The sequence below is a fragment of the Acomys minous genome (assembly GCF_964271855.1).
Source record: "Acomys minous genome assembly, chromosome: 11".
Classification (NCBI taxonomy): Eukaryota; Metazoa; Chordata; class Mammalia; order Rodentia; family Muridae; genus Acomys; species Acomys minous.
Window position 1 is genome coordinate 44,536,405 of NC_140492.1, and position 24,876 is coordinate 44,561,280.

General features: G+C 39.3%; 1 protein-coding gene across 3 annotated transcripts in view; it reads left to right on the forward strand.

Annotated features, from left to right (window-relative positions):
- Positions 1-1,195: 1,195 nt before the first annotated feature.
- The window catches only part of TRAT1 (T cell receptor associated transmembrane adaptor 1), a 35,924-nt gene continuing 12,243 nt past the window's right edge, over positions 1,196-24,876 (forward strand). For all 3 annotated transcript variants that reach the window (XR_014783056.1, XM_084801176.1, XM_084801177.1), the window contains exons 1-3: positions 1,196-1,488; positions 13,596-13,706; positions 21,007-21,043. Coding sequence is in view for 2 of the 3 variants with exons in the window: in XM_084801176.1 (XP_084657302.1) it covers positions 1,482-1,488; positions 13,596-13,706; positions 21,007-21,043 (155 nt within the window). In the remaining variant the exon portion in view is untranslated. The remainder of the gene's footprint in view (positions 1,489-13,595; positions 13,707-21,006; positions 21,044-24,876) is intronic.

Sequence of the window (24,876 nt, forward strand, 5' to 3'; positions counted from 1 at the left end):
ACCAGCCAAGGATAATACATGCAATAAACTTCGAACCCCTACCCAGATCTAGCCAATGGACAGGACATTCTCCACAGTTGAGTGGAGAGTGGGGTCTGACTTTCACACAAACTCTGGTGCCCCATATTTGACCACGTCCCCTGGATAGGGAGTCCTGGTGGCACTCAGAAGAAGGATAGCAGGCTACCAAGAAGAGACTTGATACCCTATGAGCATATACAGGAGGAGGAGGTCCCCCTCAGTCACAGTCATAGGGGAGGGGAGTAAGAGGAAAATGGGAGGGAGAGAGGAATGGGAGGACACAAGGGATGGGATAACAATTGAGATGTAATATGAATAAATTAATAAAATATATTTTTAAAAAAGAAAGCTAATTCTCAGGATTTTTATCATTACGCATTGCGTACGTGTGCTGAATTACACCATATCCCTAAACATGTGCATTTACTATGACATTCCATTGGATTTTTGAAACTGAGGAAACCATGATAGGAAATAAAAATGTTAATAAGGAAACACACTTAAAACAAATCTTTCCATTTTTCTACTTACAATCTCATATAAAAAGATAACACATTAGCTAGTGCTGCTCCACCCCCAACGTTCTGATTCTGTGGGGATCAGGGTTACACAGCGGTGCACTAACTGCTGCGGCACAGCACACTCAAACACTGATGCACAGCGGTGCATTAACTGCTGCGGCACAGCACACTCACACACTGATGCACAGCAGTGCATTAACTGCTGCGGCACAGCACACTCACACACTGATGTTTAAACAGTTCTCTTAGTGTGGTCAGGATGGCAGTAAAGTTTGTTTTTCTGGTGACTCTGGCTTACACAGAGTGACTCATGTTGGCTAAGGTGGTGGCTGGTGGGACTAAGGCAGGCACCTGGTCTCCTGGTGTGACAGTGCCCATTTCACAGGCGTCTGTTACTCAGCAAACACTGAGAATTTGCTAATTCTATTTCTGTTCTTCGGGTCTCAAAGCACAGGATAGGCAGCAGAACACACATCACGGCTTGCTCACTGTTGGCTCGTCATTTCAATCTCATGTGAGCTCAGACACGAGGAAACCCCTGGAGTTTCTCAAGAGGCATTCATTCACACCTCTGCTTTAAGTCTTCCTTTTAAAATCAGACTTGGGTAGTGATAAAAAGTCACCTATTGGCATACAGAAGCACAGGGGATTTTTCTTCCCACGTTTCAGAACTATTTAAAGTCTACTTGTTTCAGACCTACACTCTAGAAGCCTCTATCACCACATTTCCTGTTTATAACTGAACAAAGTACACACAAAAGAGTCAAAGAAACAGAGGAGGAAAAAAAAAACCCCTGAGTTCTGGTAAAGATATATGTTGGTGCTATGCTGTTTCTAACATAACAGAGCAACGGTGCTTAGCGGGGAAAGCTGGTGGGAGAACTCTTAGCCTGCGCATGTGCTTCATGGCTACACACGGGCTCTTCTGAAAATACAAGGATGCCAGGTGAGTGGCGTTCTCAATTTCTTTTTCATTCCTATGCCAAACAGTTCATCTAGTAATTTCTAAGTCTTAACACTGAGGTTTCTTTGCCCAAATTTACTGGTAGGAAAGTAAATTGGTAAACATGGTAATTTTTAAATAATATACACTGGTATTTAGTATGATTAGAAAGTGATTCAAATTGCATTAATAGATATATTGATTATTTGGTCTTGAAAGAAAGAAAAATGGGCAGTGTCTCTAAAAATAAACTATTACAGCTATTGATGACTGTTCTTCAGGCATTGTGCCATGTGGGGATTTGTTGTTTTTACAGAATCTTTTGTTGACCTTGTGTATTTCTCATCACTTGGTTTAGACAGAAAATAAGATAGGAGTGATCGATTGCAGTTGTCCAGCAATTAGAATTATAGTCACCCCCCTCCCCGTCCCGCCAGGAATTGGTAGAATTGCCAATAGTCAGGGAAGTGAAAAGTGTTGAAAACGCCAGTGGAAATGCCACGGTGCGATGGACCGCGATGGGAGCCACTATAAATCCAAGGCTGTCATCTGCCCCTCCTCTATTCTTGATCCGTTCTTCATTTCTCTAACAAGCAGGTTTTTTTAGCAACAGAAAAAATGCATATTATATAAAGAAAAGGCATTGTGAAATATAAAAGTTATCTTACAACCAGACATTTAATTACTTTAAAATGCAAAATACTAAGTTAAATTTTCTTAGTTTTCTATGCATTCCACACAGTTTGCCTTTTATAACTGGAATAACGGCATGCATTAAATCATATATCCAGCTTTGTGACCAGCTCTGCAACATATCCATTTCCTTCTTCATTATAGCATCTGCCTCGTCACATTAAACAGATGCACAGAACAACATTTATTGCACTAATTAGAATTTGCCCATTGATTCATTTATTGCTAGATACTTCTGTTATAGGCAGTTTTTTTTAAAAAAATAGTTTAAATAGCAGGAAAATGAATATCTCTAAGGCATTTGTGTATTGAGGGCTATTTTCCAAAAATTATATCTAGAGTTAAAATTACTGGGTAAGACATTATGGATATTTTGAGTATTACTATTGCTAAATTGCTCCTCCAAAGCTGAGCCAATCCCTTCCCTCCTAGGGTGCTTCTTTATAATGGCTGCTCTCATTTAACAATCTTCATGCGCTCAACATACTAGTCCACTGCTGAATACGCATCACTTTGGTTTCAATGCACTTGAACCCTGAACATTTTGCACAGGCGTTTAAGCTGTTTCTAATTCTGTGGTTTGCACCTTGTCGGCTCATATCTTATGCCTAACTGTTACGCTGTTGGCATGTTTAACAGCAATACATATTGGCCAGGAGTAGAGCAAAGGTATCACACACTGTAGTTTCTGAGGGTTTGCTTTTCAGAACTTTGTCTGAAGGATTTAAAAAAAAAATCCTTTGTTTGCGGAAAGCACCGGAGTGTAAGCTAACCCACGATGTTCACACATGCCTTCTCTTCCCCAGTTCATAGGGGAGCAAAAATGAAGAGAAGAGTTCGAATTTGGCTAAGATCATGTAAGAACTGGACACAGCAGAACTCCTCCCATGCTGCTGATGGGAGCCTGGGAAGGGGAGGTTCAAAAGTGATGAATTTAACTACCCCTGGAAGTTGCTAGCTCTGAATTAGAAGAGATGTGATACATCCATTTCACAGCTCAGCACTAGGCACAAGGCAAGAGTGTTCTCCTGGCCAATGAGGCCTTTCCCCACACAGAGATTAAAGTGTTTGCCATACCATTTGAGTCTTTCTGCTCCTGGGTTAACTCACTCATTGTGATCATTTCTAGCTCAATCCATTTATCCACAAATTTCGGGAATTCCTTATTTTTAATAGCTGAATAGTATTCCATAGTGTATATGTACCACAGTTTCTTTATCCATTCTTCTATTGAGGGACACTTAGGCTGTTTCCATGTTCTGGCTATTATGAATAAGGCTGCTATGAACATGGTTGAGCAAATTTTCTTGTTGTGTGCTGGAGCATCTTCTGGGTATATTCCAAGGAGTGGAATAGCTGGGTCTTGAGGAAGCCCTATTCCCATTTTTCTGAGATAGCACCAGATAGATTTCCAAAGTGGTTGTACTAGTTTGCAATCCCACCAGCAATGAAGGAGTGTTCCTCTCTCCCCACATCCTCGCCAGCATGTGGTATCGCTTGAATTTTTTATCTTAGCCATTCTGATGGGTGTAAGATGGAATCTCAGAGTTGTTTTGATTTGCATTTCCCTGATGATTAAGGAGGTTGAACATTTCTTTAAGTGTTTCTCAGCCATTTGATATTCCTCTGTTGAGAATTCTCTGTTTAGTTCCATGCCCCATTTCTCAATTATTATCCCAAGGGGCATGTCCCACGAAAGCCTTCACTTACCAGGAAACTGAGACAGAGGGGAGGACATTCTAGTGGGACTATAGATGAAAGAATCATGGTAGAATGGCAAAGTAGAAGGATCCAGAGGGTCCTAGAAGCCTACAAGTAGAACATTATGATAGGCAGATTTGGGCACAGGGGTCCCGCTCAAACTAAGGCACCAGCCAAGGACAATACAGGTGGTAAACCTTAAACCCCTACCCAGATCTAGACAATGGACAGAACACTCTCCACAGTAGAGTGGAGAGTGGGATATTACTTTCTCACATATTCTGGTGCCTCACCTTTGACCATGTCCCCTGGAGGGGGAGACCTGGTGGCACTCAGAGGAAGGACAGCAGGTTACCAAGAAGAGACTTGATACCCTATGAACATATACAGGGGGAGGTAACCCCCCTCAGGAACAGTCATAGGGGAGGGGAATAAGGGGAAAATGGGAGGGAGGGAAGAATGGGAGGATACAAGGGATGGGGTAACCATGGAGATGTAACAAGAATAAATTAATAAAGGAGAAAAAAATTTAAAAAAATTAAATAAAGTGTTTGCCATGAAAGCCTCTTGGATCTTAAAAGCCAAAATGATCCCCACCACACAAAATGTAATATGAACAAAGCGAATCCAGTGATAACATTTTCCATGTTTGAATAGATGAAATAAACATGCTGACATAATAACAATGCTTCCTTGTTCACATAAAATGAGTATTAACTGGGTTAAATGGAGAAATATGTTCCTTTGGCCCTTTCTTTAATCAACACTCACCATTTCTTTAACACTTTTCTGTGTTTCATTGTTTGTTTTATAGCGTTCTCATTGTCTTTGCTCATTGGAGCTTCAAGTACACTTCTGAGCAGAGTGCGACTCTTTTAGAGACTGGGGTTGGCTAGTTATGAATGGCCTCTTAAGCCCAGGCATTCTTTTAAAGATCTAGAATCAGTTTTTAACCACACAATTTAAGTAATATCCACCAGTAAACTTAAGACAAGCCAATAAAACAAAACAAAACAAAACATCATCTCTTAAAGGTAGCAGTTATGAAAACCAGACGCACGCAAATTAATTGTTAATAGCATGTGTCATTGTTGCACAATTTCGTACACATTTTAAATTTTATTTAATAATCACAGCACTCCTTAACTTAAAGAAAATAGAACAGGCCTTTACAGGCCTTTTAACTCTGGTGTTTTGTGGGTTAAGAGGTTCCACATGACCACACTTGTCTCCAAAGCCCTCCCTGGTTGCTTCTCTAGCAAGTCACACAGTGTGTGCACAAGGCGAAGTAACTAAGCAAGGATGAGCAGCAGCTTGTTTGCAGCACTTCCACCCCGACAGCGTCTGTGGGGTTTCCCATTCTCAAATTATGATGAACTGCAAACTTAACTGCAAAAGCAACTCTGTAGCATGCACTCTTAAAATCTGCTATCTACACCAGAGGCATATGGCCATCTTCAGTTAACTTAAATATCAGCTAAGCAGAATCCAGATGCTTTAGAAAGAGGTGGGCCTGATGTAACAGGGATGAAGTTGGCCACTCCGGTTTGACAGCTGGCTTACTGAGGATCAGTGATTTGCACGGGGGCGGGGCGGGGGTTGCACAACTTCCGGGGGCCTAGTCTTGTTCTCATTCTCATGCCGTGCAAAAGAGACTTATCAAAGGTTGCATCGCTGTCCCGCACCACACTGTGATGTATACAGTTCACATCTCAGATACCCTCTACATTTGTTTTGAGGTTGGTGAGTTTCAAATTTTGTCTTAAAAACAAGTTATTTACATGGAAGGCTGGAACGAATGTGAGAGCTTCCCTGATGCTAATATCTATGATTCTTGTGTCTTTTGTTGGAGATGCTGGGCCTAGGTGCTGGCAGTTTGAAATATGGACATGGTGATCACGTGCTGTTACCCTCAAATAAAAATATGTTGTGTTCAACACAACTATTTGTACACTAAAAAAAAAAATAATTTCATGAGTAGTCACACGGAGATTGTAATATCAATTCATTTTTCTTTCAAAACATTTGGATGCTTCAAATACACATGCACATTTGAGGAAAGCAGAAGGATGCCATTGCTTTAATAGAGTTTATAAGCCAAAGGAAGGCACCGTGAGGCGATGGCTATGTATGGTGAATCCACACACTTGTCCTAGTTAAAGATAGGCTGAAGTCTGAACTATGCAAAGCGTTTTGTTTGCTTCTTTCTGTTGTTGATTGTTTAAGTAAGGGTTGCCACATTAATAAAGTCTGCTAATACAAAAGAGTTACATTTGGTTAGCAAGGTCTTCTTCCAGAAGATGTGCAATTATGAACCCCATATGCCCCAGGTGTATGTCAACACTTGCTGGCTTTAAGGGCGTCAGAGATCTTACAACTAAATACACCATTATTAACTCTTGGTGATTGAAAACTAAATAAAAATTCATGTGATTTTCTATTTTTCATTGCTTCACATATGATTTTTCTTGAGCCCTTTGACATCTTAATGATGTAAGTAGCTAAATTTAGATTGTGTACAAGTTCTAAGTCAATAAAACCTATATAAATGAGAATACAATTAATTAATAATGCCATTAAAATATGCTCTTTTTGAACAAATGTAGTTGAGGATGAGAGGGTACACCCTTTAAAAAGGTTTATGTATTTATTATATGTATATGAGCCCTCTATTTGCATGTACATTTACATTCCAGAAGAGGGCATGAGATCACTTAATAGTTGGCTGTGAGCCACCATGTGGTTGCCAGGAATTGAACTCATGACCTCTGGAAGAGCAGACAGTGCTCTTAACCTCTGAGCCATCTCTCCAGCTCCTACCCTCTTCATTCATAGAAACTCAAAGAGGTGAGATATTTGCACTGCACATATAATAAAGGAGAATTACTAGAGGTAGAAAAGGCTTAGTGAGTGTGTGTGTGTGTGTGTGTGTGTGCGTGCATGCGTGCATGCGTGTGTGCGTGAGTGTACATGTATGGATCTGTTGATATATTCTACTTAGTTACTCAATCTCTTTTCTTTTTATGCGTGTGTGTTTTATTTTTCAAAATGAGGGTAATCAAGAAAATGCAAAAATTGTTAAGAATGCTGTGAAATACAAGCTTTCCAAAAGAAACATCTTTCTCTTTAATACCCAGATCATATTACTAAGGGAAAAAGTTTCTGGGAACTAGAAACATAAAATTCTGAAATCAGGGAGAAACTGGAGCCCATGTTAAACATGCATAAGCCTTTCCCAGTCTATTACAGTTTAGGTTGTGTTGTCAAAGTCTAGAATTGCTCATATAAAACAAACTTACTGTTTTGGTAACAATGAAGCACAGCTTCAAGGGGAGGTAAGCCAGTACAGCTGACACCGTTCATGAACACTGTCAGGATTATCCTTGAAGCTTTTAGTATGAAATGATATTGGTGATTTTGCTGTTTTTCTGAAACTGAGATCAAATTATCTTCCTGCAGCAATAAATGGATTAATGTAACTATTTCACTATTTCTTTTAGTTGAAAGGAGAAAGTGCAATATCTTCAGTAGCCTGTTCTGCAATCTTTTATAATTAATAAATTTTATGATAAGTTTTATAGGACTATTTCTTTATACCTGTTTCCTTTTGTAACAAGGGCAGAGACTATGGAAAACAGACCGACATACAAAGAGCAATGGAGAATTCTAGACTTTATTTACCGACTACAACGTAAACTCCAACTCTCTGTTTGCAGTGTAGGGCATGTTGTACACTCCAAGTCTTAGTCAGATGATGACACTTTCACAATCTCTTAAGAATTGGAACCTATTGTGGAGTATAAAGCTATATGAGCCTGTTCTTTTTCTCTCTATGAACAAATACGGGTATTTTCATCTAGGAAGTATCAAATATAATTTCCAAAATCAGTTCTACATGCCATGAGATGAACACATGACCAAGATCCCAAATCCTCTCAGTGATCTGGCACGTGACTTCTAGATTTTATTATTTCTAAAGTAAAGAACAAGTTCAGATGTATCAAAGGTAAACTATCAATATCTCTACTAAGTGTTTACTTTTAGACAGTACAACATTAGGGCCAAGTTTACAAAAACTTAGTTGAAAAATGTGTGCTTAAGGGAATACATAGTAAATTATAGTATGCTACAGAATGGTTGTTATTCTATGTAATTGTGAAAAATAAAAGTTTTAAAATGGTGGGTATTTGTCAAAAGTAATTTGGATTGTAATGATTACTCCTTGTCCGTGTAGCTACTTGGTGGGGGTGTGTTAAGGACGACTCTGAAAGAAGAATTATGTTTTGAACACATAGGGAAACATCCATTTTTATTCCATAGGCTAGTACAAACTTTAACAAAACAAACATTTTAGGTTTTTAGGTTCTTTACCTAAAAGAGTTAGAAAATCCCATGACAGGGCTTCTGACTAGTACTACCTTGCTCACCAGGAGGCCATTTCTACTCACAGTGACCTCTTCACGACTTTCCATCCTGCCCTTATGCAAGTAGACCTTTCCTTGCCTTGCAGCTGGCCTCATAGCCTAGCTCCACTTGTCACAGTTTTCAAATTCTCTTTTCCACACCTTTTTTCACATCAATCAAATTCCAGAAAAGAAACAGATTTTATGTTGACAGTGGCCATGCCTATCAGTTTGCTCAGATGGCTAGCTGTCAAAACTGTTTGATTCAAGTTTTCTGAGAAACAAATGAATAACCAGCACCTTTCTTGGTAATTCTAGATTGAAAGCAGACATCTGTCCTTAGCTCTGTGTCCTCTTGATGAACACTTTTACCAAAGCTACAGAGGCCTGGTTCATCACACACAGGTCTGGTTCCCAGCTGCTGGGAGGATGGGCCTTCTCCTCAGCAGAGTTAGAGACATGTGGAATAGAATTTGTGGCATCTCCTCCTGGGTTGTGGGTATGCCTAGACCTCCTACTTGGTCAGAATCTTTCTTTTGGTTCTGGGCAATTATATTAGTTACCCTTTCATTTTCCAGTTACTGAGTGAGTTGAGGGTGCTTAGTGAGAAATGACATTCTGAATTTGTTGGGGGAAATAACGGCAAAATTACCAGCAGCAAGATGATAATGTAACAAAGATAATACTTATATCAACAGCTAGCATTTATTGAACATTTTAATAGTAGCACTGTTTTGAGAGCCTCCTCACATGATTTAGCCCAAATCTCATAATAATAAACATTATTATTACTTTTCTTTTACAAATGGGGTGACTGAGGAATGAAGACAAAGACGAATAAGGCAGTGTCTGGCCCTTAGAATGTTCAAAGTTTAGATGGGTAGTGAAATTATTACACAAATGATAACAGAATATTTGTTAAAGTGTAAAGAGATGAATGAAACCTTCAGAGAAAAGGATGTCTCTTTGATATTCAGTTACGTCTAGGAGACAGGCATTTCAGGCAAAGGAAGTAATACAGAGACATAGGGACATAGCAAGGTATAGTATCCATCGACAACTCTAAGTACTTCACACTGATTGGAGCATGGTATATGAACGAGAGGTCACAGCAGCTAAGCTCCAAAAGGTAAGCAGGAAACCTGAAGTAGCGTTTTGTGCAAAGTGTTTGTGTCCTCTGTGTTTGGGTGGAGATAGGGACAGACGTTACCCTGTGTCATAGGCTGTGGAGAAGAAACGCCTGGCACTGGGAGAGTGCTCAGAAGGCAAAATGCTTGTTCCTCACAGGTGAGGATCTGAGTTAGGATTCCCCAGAGCCCATGAAAAACCTGACTGTGGTGGAGTATACCTGTAACCCCAGTTCCATCCATGAGGTGGAGAGAAGCAGAACCCAAGTGCTTGTTGATGAGCCAGTTTAGCTAAAACAGTGAAATCCAGGTTCACTGAGAGACTCTGTATAATAATAATAATAATAATAATAATAATAATAATAATAATAATAATAATGACAAGCAAGAGAAAGGTATCTAAAGTCAACCTCTGGCCATCACATCCTCCACATGGGAAAGTATACTAGCATATGCATCTATGCGCATATCCACAACATGCATACACACACATGAAAAAAAATCCTCACCAACTTTATCCAGAACTCAGCAGGGAGAAGGACATATGGGGCTAGATGGTAAAATGGTGTTTCTGCCAGGAGTGTTGGGTAATGTGGTGGTATCCACTGAAACAATACAAAGCCACTGTCAACTAAGCACACAGAAACATAGCTAGGCTTCTCTGAGGAGATGGTGCATTGCAGGTTTTTTTTCTGTATTGTTTCTATTTCCATTTTCAGGTCTTTTTTAAAATTAATTTATTCATATTATATCTCAATGGTTATCCCATCCCTTGTATCCTCCCATTCCTCCCTTCCTCCCATTTTAAAACTTTGAGAATTAAGCTATAAACCCCTTTTCATTATATATACATATGTTAAAACTTTTTTTAATTATGTTTGTTTATTTTTATATGGAAGTCAGGAGACAACTTGCAAGATGCAGTTCTCTCCAGAGATCTGTCTCAAGATGATGAAGCTTGGTAACAAGGACCTTTACCCACCGAGCCATCTCTATAGTCTCAATATTCAATATACCTTCATCTGGCCATTCATCTTCATAATTTTAAAACTGAAAACACTAAAGTCATTTTAGCAGCCAGTCATGGTAGCATATTTATGTAATCCCAGCACCAAGGAATTACTCTTTCAAACAAGCAAAAGCAAGCAGGTAATTAAATAAACAGTCTGATGTATATACACGATGTCACGTGACATGCAGAATTTCTCAGTACACTGATATAGTTAGTTATTAGTATATTACATAATGTTTATAAATTCTTGGTGGAGTGTTGTTCTTTTAGTAAAAAATGTTTTTAATAAAATTGTTGCACAGGGAAAACATTATTAAGACTTCTAATGTTTTTACGTTTTTCCAAAACACAAATATTCCTTTAAAGGAAAAAATCCCACACATTTTACTATTATTACCAGTTATTTTTCTATTATTAATTGACCCTTGAAAATTATTCTGTAAAGAACACATTAGATGTTGTCACAAAAGGAAGTCATAAGTAGCCCTGTTCTCAATTGTTTATGGTGTCCTAAGATATAGCAAGAATAACAGTATTAAATTAAATAACAAATAATAAATAACCAAATATTTCTGGCTTTAAATGAAGTTCAAACTAGCTTAAGTTGAAACAATATATGTGAATAAATGTGCAATAATCAGGGCTGGAGATATAGCTCAATGGCTAAGAGTATAAACAAGAAGACCTGAGCTCTGATGCTAGCACCCACATTTAAGAAGCAATGACAACTGAGCCATTGAGTATGGCCTTGTGTGAATAAAGCAAGCGTAGCTGAGACAGGAGGACCACTGGAGCTTGTTGGCTGCCAGCCTAGCTCAAAGTTCAATGAGAAACTCTTCCCAAATGAAACAAGCCAGACAGAGTTGGCCATCAACTCCACCTGCATCCAAGCCTGCCCATTTCAGGGAGAATTCTGTCTGTGGCAGAAAACAAGGACATTTTTGCCCAGCGGTTGGTTTGCCACATCTGAAGCCATCTCCATAGGGAGAATCCTCGATGCTTATTATCTTCTTTGAGGCAGTCTGGGTGTTGCCTAGAGTCAACCTGTCTTATTTTCAAAGAATCCTCAAAACAACAAAAAATTCTTTAAATTCCATATTCTATAGGTCTCTGAGGTTTTTGAAGACCTTATCTATCTATTGAACCTAGAATGTATATTCTTGTGATAAAATTGAATAGTATAATGAATTAAAAGTAAACTTATTTTACATCAATATATATATATATATATATATAAAAGAAACAAGCCAGAGAGAGAAAGAGAGAGAATGAGATACCCAACATCCACTCTGGTCTCCATGTGCCCACCTACACACATTCATGCACATACACCACACTCACACACATACAAATAAATGACATGTAATTATATGTGCACATGAATGTGTACATCTACATCATAAAACCACATATGTAGTACACCTAATTCTTCATATGCCTGTACATGTCTATTTAAAAATCAATGATGCCCACGTGAACACGGAAACATCTAATGGCAACTAAACAGCTCTTGAAGTGTCAATAGGAAGTCAAAGAAATAAGTACAACCTAAATGTCATATCTGAGAAACAGAAAGCAGCAGAGAAGCAAATGTGTTTTCACTGACACCCTAAATTCTCATTAAGTGCTTAAAGATAGACAAGGGAAACAAAACAAACTTCTCCTCTGGGTTAGCTAGGTGTTTTTGTTAAACTCTTATCAGGGGCAGTGGGGTTGTCTCTGATGCTTTATTCTGCTCTTGGGACCCTTTTCCTTCAATTGGGTTGCCTTGTCCAGCCTTATTATATCTTTTTATGCCATATTTGGTGGATATCCCTGGGAGGCCTGCTCTTTTCTGAATAGAAACGTAGGAGTGGAGAGTGGTGAGGAGTGGAAGGAGGGGAGGTTAGGATGTACTGAATACAAAACAATAAATAAATAAATAAATAAGATAAAAGATAGAGAGTAAACTAATTTTTAAAAAGTTTTAAAACTGTTTATTGTGTTAAGTGGTATTTTAATTTCCTGAAAGGTTCTAAACTGATCTCTGACTTGGTCTCGTGTGAGAGAGTAGGGACTCTGAAGGACTACGATCTCTCGTTGCTACCTTCACTTGCAAGCTATTTGCAACCTACTGTTCTAATGATATGCATAACATCTATATTCCCCACAAAAGAGTTTCTTGAAGCAATGCCTCTGTTGTGTGGTTTTGTTCTGTTTTAGACCTTTGATTCTTTGGTATCAGGTATAAACTCTGACGTAGGGAAGATACCCAACTGTTACTGGTTATAATCAGAGACTTACAAGTTAATCTTTCGGGATCAGCATATGACATGGGTCATGTTGGCATGACTACCAAGATGTACCGAGATATACCAAAATATGTATGTTGTCTTCACGGTTCTCATAAATGTGTGGAGGTAACTGTAAATGGGCCGGAGTAACTGACTGGCAGTGACCAACCTAACTCCTTTCATCACTCAGAAATAAAGTGAGTAGAGACTTTCAGAGCAGTGAGCTCTCCCCTGTCCGTTAACAGGACACCCAGTAGGATGAAGAAAGGTCCTTATGTCCCATTCTAATAAAGCTGCTACAGTGACTCCAGAATTTCTATTTCCTCCCATTATCTAGTGTGTTACAGTCTCGGGGCTGATGAAAAGGACCAAGTACTTTTCTGCAAAGAAAAAAAAAAAGCACAAAGAATTTTAGCCTGGAGTGTGAAATCTGGGGAAAGTCTATAAAATGAAGATGTGTGGTGATTATAAGAATCCTGAATTTGAACTGAGTCCTTATAACGAGCCACCACTTGTCACTTGTTAATAGCTGAATATTAATACTAAAAATATGGAAAGCTTGCTATAACATCTCTGAACACAAAAACCTATCATCACTTTGAAATCTGCAAATATCCGGTTGTCAAGATTTATTAATCTCCTCGCAGGTTTCTCATTCATTACAAATAAAGGAAATTAACTAATTAATTTCTTTCTATATTTTGAGACAAACCCTTACTATATAGCCCAGGCTTACCCAGGCTCCTAGTAATCCTAGTGTCTTAGCCTCTCAAGTGCCTCACTCACTGGTGTGATCTGCCACACTCAGCTAAAGGCAATGGTTTGAATCATAACATTAGCTGAAGTAAAACAGATTTGTACTAAGGCGTGCTCTCATAGACATATCTACTTTTATTTCCAGGAAACTCTGAATGCCCCTACTACCTCTGGGGACTTCTAACCTTCTTTGGCTTGGGTCTGGTAATATCATTGATCTTCAATATTTCCCACTATGTAGAGAAACAGCGACGAGGTAAGACTTTCTGGCAAATGGTTGTATGGTACTTACTCGAATGCAGACCCTGGCAAACCTCTGGTGTTGGCAATGTTATGAAATGTCATTAACACATGCAGTAACCATGGGAAATTTGGTATTGTTTTCACCCCGAGTGCTTTCTTAGCGTAAGAAATAAATCACTTTAGAGATGTGAGGGAAAGGCTCTCAGTCTTAGCTTTATCTCTGCCTCAGGATTGACAGCTCGCTGGAATTATGCTGGTAAATGGGTTTTTCTAAATGAGCAAATCAGGAAATGATGATCTTTTGAGATAGTGATAAAAGTGAAGAGTTGCTCCTAAGAAGCTAGGAAGTTTGAAGTTGCTCGTGCTGAAGTTATTCAGTCCTTCTGGGCTCTGGTCACGGGACTCAGCACTAACTGGAAAAGGCACAGACTGATCTTGGGCCTGTCCCTACACATCAGGTCTAGAACAGGTCAGAGCAGTCTGCCACTACCACTGTCAGTTTTGTCTTTTTTAAAAATCCAGGTGCCTTTGACCTACACATGCCATAATTAAATTGCTATAATGTTCACAACCTGTACACATATGCATATGGAATAAGTGGATCAGTGCACAAAAAAAATCTAATGCTCAACTTTTTCTGGGGGGTGCCTTAATATTCAATAGACAGGGAAACTGCAGCTGAAGCTATAAATAGTCAGGAAAGATTTTAAGAAATGATGAAAGTACTTTCACCAAACTGATGGAAAGACCTAAAATTCAGTTAGCACGCTAAGGTTAAACAGAACGCATAGGCCTAAGAAAATCTGTATGAAGCCAACATAAGTGCTGATCAGGTTGTAGAGTGTCCTTGATCCACTTCGCAGAAGCTTCCTAAGTGTTGATAATGCAGCATCAAGTTTAGGGAAGAAGTCATTGTCGTGCAGATTTTAAAAACTGGGAGGCACTTGAGAATGAGAGACATAGCTGAGGTCACATAACCATTCGATATCAAAATCCTGCCTGAGTACCCCAGGTGGACACACACCAGCTGTCCATATCTCGACGTGAACAGGTTTTATGATTTTCACTTTTGGTGCATTTGGGCATCAGATTTTATTTGTTTGTATGGAGATCATTTTCCATCATTCAAAAAGAAACAGACTCTTCCCATTTAGTGTTGCATGAAAGATTGGATTTTTTAAATTATCCAAGCCATTATTGTCTAAGCCTTACCATAAGTGGCTCTATTGTTTAAAAGTAGTATGGTGGAGGAAAAAAAATTGAAAATAGGAAGTAATAAATTGACCATATGACGTCTCTCTTTTGTTTGTTTTGTTTGTTTGTTTTGTTGTTTTTTGTTTTTATTTTTTTGTTTTTTAATTTTCTTTTTTTTGTTATTATTAATTTATTCTTGTTACATCTCAATGGTTATCCCATCCTTTGCATCTTCCTATTCTTCCCTCCCTCCCATTTTCCCCTTATTCCCCTCCCCTATGACTGTTCCTGAGGGGGATTACCTCCCCCTGTATATGCTCATAGGGTATCAAGTCTCTTCTCGGTAACCTGCTATCCTTCCTCTGAGTGCCACCAGGCCCCCCATCCAGGGAACGTGGTCAAGTGTGAGGCACTAAAGTACCCAGATCTAGCCAATGGTCAGAACAGTCTCCACACTTGGGTGGAGAGTGGGATATGACTTTCTCACGGATGTCTTTCTTCTGATTGATGCCAGCCATTTGATTTTTTAAAATAGCATAGCTTTAAAAACAAAGCAAATCCAATGTGAATGAAAATCCACTCTGATTTTGGGTTTCCACTGTCAGATCTCATGCAATCCGCATGTTCTGAGTCTGTTTCCTTTTTACAGCAAATGGGGAACACCAAGCAGACCGTGAGGATCTTGTGAGAAAAAGGAATTGTCTGTATGCCTTAGCACAGTGCAGGGGACTTAGCAGGTCGCTTGGGTATCTGGTACAGTCTGTATCACCATACCTCATGGACCTGGTGCTTCCTTCCTTCTCTCCACAGTAATTACTTCATCCCTTTCCCCCATAGTAACCACCAAGGGCCTTCTGCGGCCCCACATCACGCCACTTAAGTTCAGTACGCTAGTTCTTCAGCCTCTTTGCTGTCCCGACCATGTCTGTGCCCTGTGGATTCTCCGTAGCTCCTGCTTCACTCTCTTTCTCCGTCTTTGTATTATTTAACAGGTTAACAACACCCAGGGCTTTTGCAGTCACTTCTGTGTCCCTGCTGGTCACATTCAACTCCATTTCAGTAGGTTTTCTGAGGCTTCTGTGAGACAGGTTCCGAGCATCAGTGGCTCACGGGTCATTTTACTTGATACACACTTGGTAGGTGGAGCACACGGTGTCCACTGCCGTGCAAACTCAAGGTGATTAGCCTTGGAGCAGCGTCACCCGCGCTCTATGAACGCCAGTTGCTCTCATTCCACCTTCCCAACTGCCCAACCCCTCCTGACAGCTTTCCCCGACTGAATATCTACCCTGCTGTCTTTTCCAAACTCACAGGAGAGCAGGCTGTTTGAATGTTCTCTGCAAATGCTCGGTTCCTTCCTAAGTGTGTCACATCGGGCAGCTTTCTCCCACATGGTCTGGACTTGTAGTGCTGCGGCAATTGGCCTCCTGTCACTTTTATGTTAGCATCCTTGTGCTACTTTCTGTGGCTAAGAAATTTTCAAGATATGACTCCTCCTTGGCCAACAGTCTGTGAAGAAGCCTTGGGGGTGTGGTAAACAGCCTGCCAAAGAAACGGTCCTTCCAGGGACCGTATAATAGCTTCACATTTAATCAGAGAGACAAACTTTCTCTGGTTGCTTTCGGGAGCAGCTAGGTAGAAGCATTGAAAATGAGTCCTCACTCTGATTTCCAAACTAAGTATTTTTTTTAATTCAATGAGTTGTCCAAATCTGTTCTTTGGGAGGACTCTATTCATTTCTTTTCCTAGTTGGAATGTATTTGCTTTTTTCTTCCACTAAATCCAAAGAACATTATTTGTTCAATTCTACCTCTTTGATTTGAGAAGAATAAAGAAGTGTGTGGTTTGCATGTGCATCCCTCTTATTAGTGAACCTTCTTTTCACTAGATAGCGGCATGTTTTTGACTGAGAATGGATCAGAAGGATTCAGCATTCGAGTTTCACCCATGTCCTGCTTGCTGCTTCTTGCTGTAACAGATGGTGCTGAGAGGGGTAGACATGCTATAGGGGAAACACAAACACAGCCGGCTTTGCATCGCACCCTCTTAGGCACACACCAACCACAAGCCTTGCATCTGCATCACAGGGGAGGATGGGGGAACCTCACCCAGCTCTTCTGGCTCATGATCTTGCAGCCTTTGCTGCTCTGTGGCAGAGCACAGTTTTCAATTTGGCCGTGTAGCACGGAGATGACTAGGCAGCGTTTAAATCATGCCATTTATTTTTAAATAAAACTTCTGAGCCTTTGGGACAGAGAAGGTCTTCGCAGGAGCTGAGCTTGCTCACCTTCACGCTTAGCAAGAGATCATTGTCTATTAACCTGCTTAGGAAGGAGTGTAAAACTAAAATTACCCAAGCAGTGATGGGATAGCAACCATCCAAATACACATTTAGTTTCTAAGACTCATCTAGTATGTGGTGTCCTTGGGTTCTCAAAGTCTTCTTTCACAACGTTTCTTCTGCAGCTTGTCTGATGTACAGTGTCCCTTATTCGTTTATTTTCCTTTTTTTTTATATTGTTTTAGTCCCCTTCCATTTCATCTAAGAACCACGTGCTATTATATACTATCTTATTCATAGTTGCTTTTATTCAATTTTTCTCACAAGCTTTATGATCTTCTTTCTTTTTTATTCTGAGGATAAAACATTAGCTGTATTTCCCTGCCTTATAGATTTTCTTTCAAACACTACATGAGTATGTTTTCTAGGCACCAACATTCATACACCAGTATTACACTTTTACTTAAAAAGTCCTTATAAAAATATTTGTCAGCTTGAAAAAAATATTTTATAGAACACCTAATTATGTTTATTCTTATAACTAAAGGCATTTTTTTTTGTTTTAGGTCAGTACTGAGATCAGTTTTTGTGTACCTCAGGCTGGCCTCAACTCACTATGTAGCAGAGGATGGCCTTGTACTTCTGTTTCTTTTATTTCAGCCTTCAAAATAATGGAATTACAGGCATGCACCACTATGACCAGTTTATATGGTGCTGGGCATTGAACTAAGGCCTTTGTGTGTACTAGGAGAGCATTCCACCAGTGGAGCTACATCCCAGGCCAATATTTTGTATTTTTTATTCTCAAATTCTTTATCATAAGCAAAAATGTTCCACTGGTAGCAGTCCCCTTTGTAAAAGTGAACTTTCAGTGATTTCCTTTCAAGTCAAAGTTTACTTATATTGTGTATTTCACTTTGCTAACTGAATAATCGTAGTCTATTTCCAGCTACCTTGTTTATGAGGAAATTTCCTAGTCAATGAGCACAAACTGTGGCTTATATGATGTGGATTTAGACCACATGACATTGATAAGTAGCTTTGTCATTTTATAAAATATTTTGACATTGTTTTAATTATTGTCCATAGCCACTCCTGAGGCTTGGGTTTGTTATTGTGTTCTGTAGATGAACTGATAAGCATAGCTTTAGGATAATTTTCATACTGTCACATAGCTGGTACCAGGTCCAACAGCAACTGACACCTAACCAGGAATATGTTCCATGATACATTATCCTAGAGCTTACTTTCTTACACATGAACTTAAATTCCAAGTGTACCAGTTACTTTTCTGCTGCTGTATAAGACATCATTACCAACACAACTTTTAAAAGAAAGACTTAGGCTAGAGGAATTCAAGTCGGCCATGGTGGGGAGGCATGGCAGCAAGGGGCTTCCATACCCAAGCAAGAAGCTCACATCTTTAAAGGCAACCACAAGCAGAGAGAGCTAGCAGGAACTAGGTGAGGTTTTTTCTCTGAAAGGCCATCTCCAATGATGTATCCCTCTAGCGATGCTGCACCTGCCAGTCCTCTTCAGAGGGCATGGCAGCTGGAGACCGTGGTCAAATGCCCAAGGCTTTGGAGAATATTTCTCATTTAAATCATGACACCAAGCAAATCTTAAAAGTACCTAATGATCTGAGTCTCAGTGGTTCCTTTTATCAAATACAGAAATAAATGTGTTGCATCATACTTTGTTTTTCCAACTTTCAATTAGATGACCTTGTTTTCTTCTATGTTTATTGATATTAGCTATGCTTCTGATTTTTTTTTGTTTTGTTACACATGCATTAACTTGTGACTACTGTGATGTGTCTTTTCTGACCTCTCCAGGCTCCCTCGAGCATTCATCAGCCTCATACTCAAAAGACTAATCAGAAAGTAACTCCATATTTTAGACGCAGTCATGGTAGAGCATTTCCTGAAGGCAAGGACAACTCTATTTCTGACATCCCACGTGGATTATTTCCATCATCCTGGGTTCTGCAGCAGCAAGAACATCCTTCATTTAGTTATCCTCAAAATTCCTCCCCCAAAACTGACCTGGAACATGTCCATTCCTTTCAGTAATGTGATCACTTTCATGAAGGCTTCAGCAAATGTTTCTGTAATAGTTACAACCTTCTCTAGATACGAAGTCCACACCAGGACATACATCTACCTAAAAGTAACGTTTGCAGTTGTTTGGTGGTCCACTCAATTGTTTTAAATGGTTCCTGCTGGTTTTTTCTCAAACCACAGTGTTTTCCATATATTAAAATTGTAAGACCATCTAGCTTCTGATGTCAGAGACCGCTATGGCACCAATATTTATTTTTATAGAATAATCTCAGCGAAAGTTAATTTTTATTCCATGACACATTAAATAATAAGAAATTCAAATATGATAAATGTGATTTTACACATAGTCCTCAGGCTTAGTACATAAATCTTAATGAGTACACAATAAAATTTCCAAAATAAAGTTGATATTAAGCATCAAATTTGTATATTGAATATTTTAAATCCAATAACTTTAATAATTTATTATGAACCTATTACTTTCATAGAATAGTCCTCAAAGCCTCCACTTTCCCATCACTTTTAAATACACAAATGCATTTATCGAGTTATTGGCCTTTGAGATGCCACCTTCAAGGTTCATTGTGAGCTATTTTCTGAGAACCAGAACATACTTACTCCTATGGTTTTATCATCTTACATTAATTACATCTCTGGTCAATCTAGAAGCCAGTATATTATTTCAAATAAATTTGGGGACTAAGTCGCAAGTTTTTCTCAGTGTCTTCACTCTAGGATTGTCACCATATGGATAAAATGGAATTATCACAATGCTTCAGCATTACATCACCCCTATGTGGGATCAGATGGCAAGACATTTTAGAGCAGGGCGGATAGATACATGATAAACAGAAACCACTCTCATAGACAGACAGACAGAAAACATAGGTAGAATTTTTGTGGTTGGTTGGTTGTTGTTGTTGTTGTTGTTGTTATAAAGGTCTATTAGAACCAACATAAGAAAAAAAAACAGAATAGAAAACCTCAGAAGTATTGGTAGAGCTCAAAGGCAGAAACGTGTCCATGTTTCACAACGGTCAGAAGCAAGAGTGACAGGAACAGAAGTTCCAGACTTTTCTCATTGTTCTCTGTGCATGAAGTCCTCATGCACCTGGCTCGATCTTATGCCCATGGTGTCTTGTTTTCATCTCAAATTACCAAGACAGAGTTAGGCTCAGAAAGGAAGATGTCTTTATCCATTATATTGCTACAACAAAATATCAAAGGTAGTTAACCTTAAAGAAAAGGGTTTTATTTAGCTTATTGTTCTGGAAGTTCAAAGTCTGGACAGTTATAGCACATGCTCCTCCTGCCTTTCCTTGACTATGTTACCTATTAGCAGAGAGCAATGCAGAGGCACATGTTGGAGTAACTGAGGGCCGCTCCAGCCAGGAGACAGAGGGGGCAGTCAGGTTTGTTCCTCTTCATGACTATCTTCCAAGGACTACCAAGCAGTCACATGAGAAACTGCCCTAATCCCTTCTGGCAGCAAAATTCTCAGGGAGTAAAGCATTTTCCATTAGATTCCACTCTTAAAAGTTCCAGTGCACCCCCTGATATGGCCATCCTAAGGAGTAAACTTTCACACAGGGATCCCTGGGAAGCCCTCAAATCATCAGCAAATCATATCTTCCGCAGTTCAGTTAGTAATAGCCTTTGTGGCTTGATCAATTTTGTGAATTTATACCAAGGCTTAGCTCCTCTCAGAACACTTCATGAAATATTTTTAAATGTGTGAACATTTTAAAATTTTGTATATTTTGAATATTTTTCAGATAAAATGTACAGATACTCTGAAGACTACATTCCAAGGTATGTTAAAATTGAGTACTGTATTATGATTTCCAACTAATAAGGAAAGGAACAAATGCTATATGGTTATAGATTTGTCTCGCAGAAGTTACCACTTGGGCTAAAAGAAGATGAAAAGTAAATCATGATTACTTTTACTTGCATCTGAAGATTGAAAATGATAACATTATCATCCATCCAAGTTATTAATACACGAAGTCAATCAAAGAGCCGAGTGAACAATAAGAAGACAGTCTCACCTGACATTATAAAACTCTCATTGGTATCTAATATAGGTATCTATATTATAATGAAGATGAAACATTAAGAGTGCAGTCTAATTTTATATAGGATTATATGCATTTCAGAATGTAGAGTAGACAGAAGTCTATAAAACCTCATAAGACTTAAGATAACTTAGCAGACCTGATGGCTCACGCTAGTAATCCCAGCAGTGGAGAGGATGAGACAGACAAAAACACAAGTTTATGGTAAGCCTGGGCTACATAGTTTTGAGGCCAGCCTGGGTATATAGAGACATTGTTCAAAAAATAAACAAGTAGAAATAGAAAACACACACACTGAGTGGCATGGTGTTTGTAAGGATGATTTCAATCAATAGTGAAATGTGAAGAATTTATACTCTGAAATAATATTTAATTACAGAATGTCTTTTAAACTTCTTGGCTTAGTTATAGAGAAAGTGTAATTTTTTTTTCAGTTTTTTTAGTTTTAATTTTGAGCCATAGCCTTGGCTGTCCTGGAGCTCATGATGTAGACCAGGCTAGCCTCAGATTCAAAGAAATTCACCTGCCTTTGCCTCTTGAGTTCTGAGATTAAAGACATGCACTACCATGCCCAGATTTTACACAATATTGTTAAAAGAAAACCTAGAGACATTTCATGTTTTCTGGATGATATATGTATGATATGATATGGTCTGATATGGTATGATATGACCCAAAAGTTTCATCATATTAGACATTCCATTTAGAAATTAAAATTCAAAAGAGGATCTCCAGAATGGTAACCTTTGAAACCTTTGAACAAGCTATCTAACTGGACAGGACAGGACAGCACAGGACAAGACAGGGCAGGACAGGACAAGATTTAAAGCCCCTTTGACTCTAGGGGAATTTTTATCATAGTTTCTGCTCTGTGTAAAAATGTCTCTTACAGATCTAGGATATGTCTGCAGGTAGATTCTCTGCATACAAATTTTTGCGACTATCCTTTCTGCTAGGATCTTTAACTGGTGATAATTTTAGGCCATCAAGGATGATTTGCTGATAACAAACGAGACCGCTCATCTCTTTTCCAATGAACTTGATTCTTGACATTTGAAGAGCAATTAAGACACAACGTGCCAGGTGTGGTGGCGGCGGCCCTAATCTGTATTCCCAGCACCAGGGAGGCAAGGCAGGAAGGTCTATTCTGAGTTTCTGGCTAGCCTGGCTTGCATAAATCAAGCCTACCTCAAAATACAAAAGATAAGAAACAAAATAAAAAGATACAGTGCCATAAAAGGTCTTGTGATTTGATCATTTAGCTAGAGACTACATTGATATAGGCATGAGAAAAGATGGAAAGTAAAATTGGTACAATACATATTTCGATGTAAATAGGCTTTTAACTCTATTGTAGATGTGGGAAATGAGGCTCATTTTTGTGTAATATTCATTCATTTAACAAATAATTACTTAAGAATAAGTACTATGTAGGAAATGGTAAACTACGTTCACTGATTCCCAAAGTGTAAGGTCCCCACTGCCCCACAAGGAAGAAAGCAAAGATCATCACCATGCCAACCATCAGGTACAGGAGTTTCAATGCTTCAAGCCACTGAATCTTGAGTTCCACTTTCCTACCTGCTGCGTGCAGTGAGGAAGGCACTGATTCGCACAACATGTTGCATGAAATAGGGACAAAGAGACCTCAAGTTCATCCTGAGTGGTCCCCAGGGGCTAGAACAGCAGCCTGGGGCAGAGAATCTCATCAGCATGTGTAGATGAACAAAAATCAGAAACCAGCCAGCATTCGCTTTTACACCCCAGAGGCAAAATAACAGCTAAAGCTGTGAAGGTGCCTGTCTCTATAGAGACTGCAGCCAAGCCCAGACTTTTGTAGCCAATGCCTCTACATCCTCTTCATCCTATGGTGTTTCACCTTCTGTTGCATCCTCTGGTTATTCTTGAGAATTACAAATGAGACAGGTATGTTCCAAAGCCACCTGGAGAACAGTCTTCCAAAAATAAAACTGCAAAATGGAAAGAGATAGATGATTTCCTCAAAGACTTAATCATCTATTGCCAGGGGCCCTGACCCAATAGCTTCTATTATTTTTTTTATTGAAAATGGATTTTCCCCTCATAAAATATACCCTGATTATGATTTCCAGTCTCCTCTCTCTCTCTCTCTCTCTCTCTCTCTCTCTCTCTCTCTCTCTTCCTCCCAGTTCCTCCCTACTTTCCCTCCCATCCTGATCCACTCCCTTTCTGTCTCTCATTATAAAAGACTCTTCTCTCAATAGGAGAAGGTGCACCTATCCCTACTGCATCTTGATATGTCATGGCAGGTTAATATACATGCAAGGCCTCCTCTTCTCTGAGGGAGGGAAGAGTGATGAAGGTAGGGCAGGTGAGAGGGAAGAACTAGGAGGAGAGGGGGAGGGTAAGATGCGGTCAGGATGTAAGTCAATAAATAAATTAATTCATGAAAAAGAGCAGTTTTGATCTTAGCCATTCTGACAGGTATAAGATGGAATCTCAGAGTCGTTTTGATTTGCATTTCACTGATGACTAGGGACTTTGAGCATTTCTTTAAGTGTTTCTCGGCCATTCGATATTCCTCTGTTGAAAATTCTCTGTTTAGTTCGGTACCCCATTTGTAATTTGATTATTTGGATTGGTGGTGTTTCATTTCTTGAGTTCTTTATGTATTTTGAATATTAGCCACATAATAGAGGATAACCATACTACAGTACAGAGACTGATGCACCAACCAAGGACCCATGCTTGATGTGAACCTAGACCTCTGCTCAGATGTAGTAGGGAAGCAGCACATGGACTCTGATTCCTCCACATTGATCACTTGCCCCTGATGGGATGGCCTTGCCAGGAGACAGAGGAGGAGGATACAGGCAATAAAGATGAGATTTGATAGGCCGAGATCAGATGCTAGGAGAGGAGTTCTCCCCTTTCTGAGGACTAGAGGAAAAAGGAGAGTGGGAAGTGACAAAGGAGGGGGCTACAATCAGGATGTAAAGTGAACAAATTAATAAAAGAAAAAATTAAAAAATAGAAAACTGACACATAGATGGTATTGTGCTTTATTTATTAAAATGTGCCTACTATGGATGAAATGGTTATTTGAGAATTAAATTTTTCTTGCATTGATAAAAATAAATAATAAATAGATAGAACAAAAATTAACCCATCAAAAGAAACAGATGGAAAAGAGGCCAAAAGAAGGCACAAAAATCATATATAGACGAAGAGACACACTCAGGAATCCTATAAAAAACACTTCAGAAAACCCATAATGGATTATGACGGAAACAGATGCAGAGACCCACAGCCAATCAATAGGCCAACCTGGGAAGTTTTGTGGAAGAGTAGAAGGAAGGTTAGAGGGAGCCAGAGGGGTCAAGGACACTACAGGAAAGCCTTACAGCCTACAGCCAACTAACCTGGAACCATGGTGCTCACAGAGACTGAACCACTAACAAAAGAGCATACCTGTTAGTGCATACATGGCCTGGACCTAGGCCCCCTACACATATATGGCAGCTGTGCAGCTTGGTCAACAATGGGACTAGGAGCCGAGCTGTCTGGTCTGGCCTCAGTTGGAGAGGA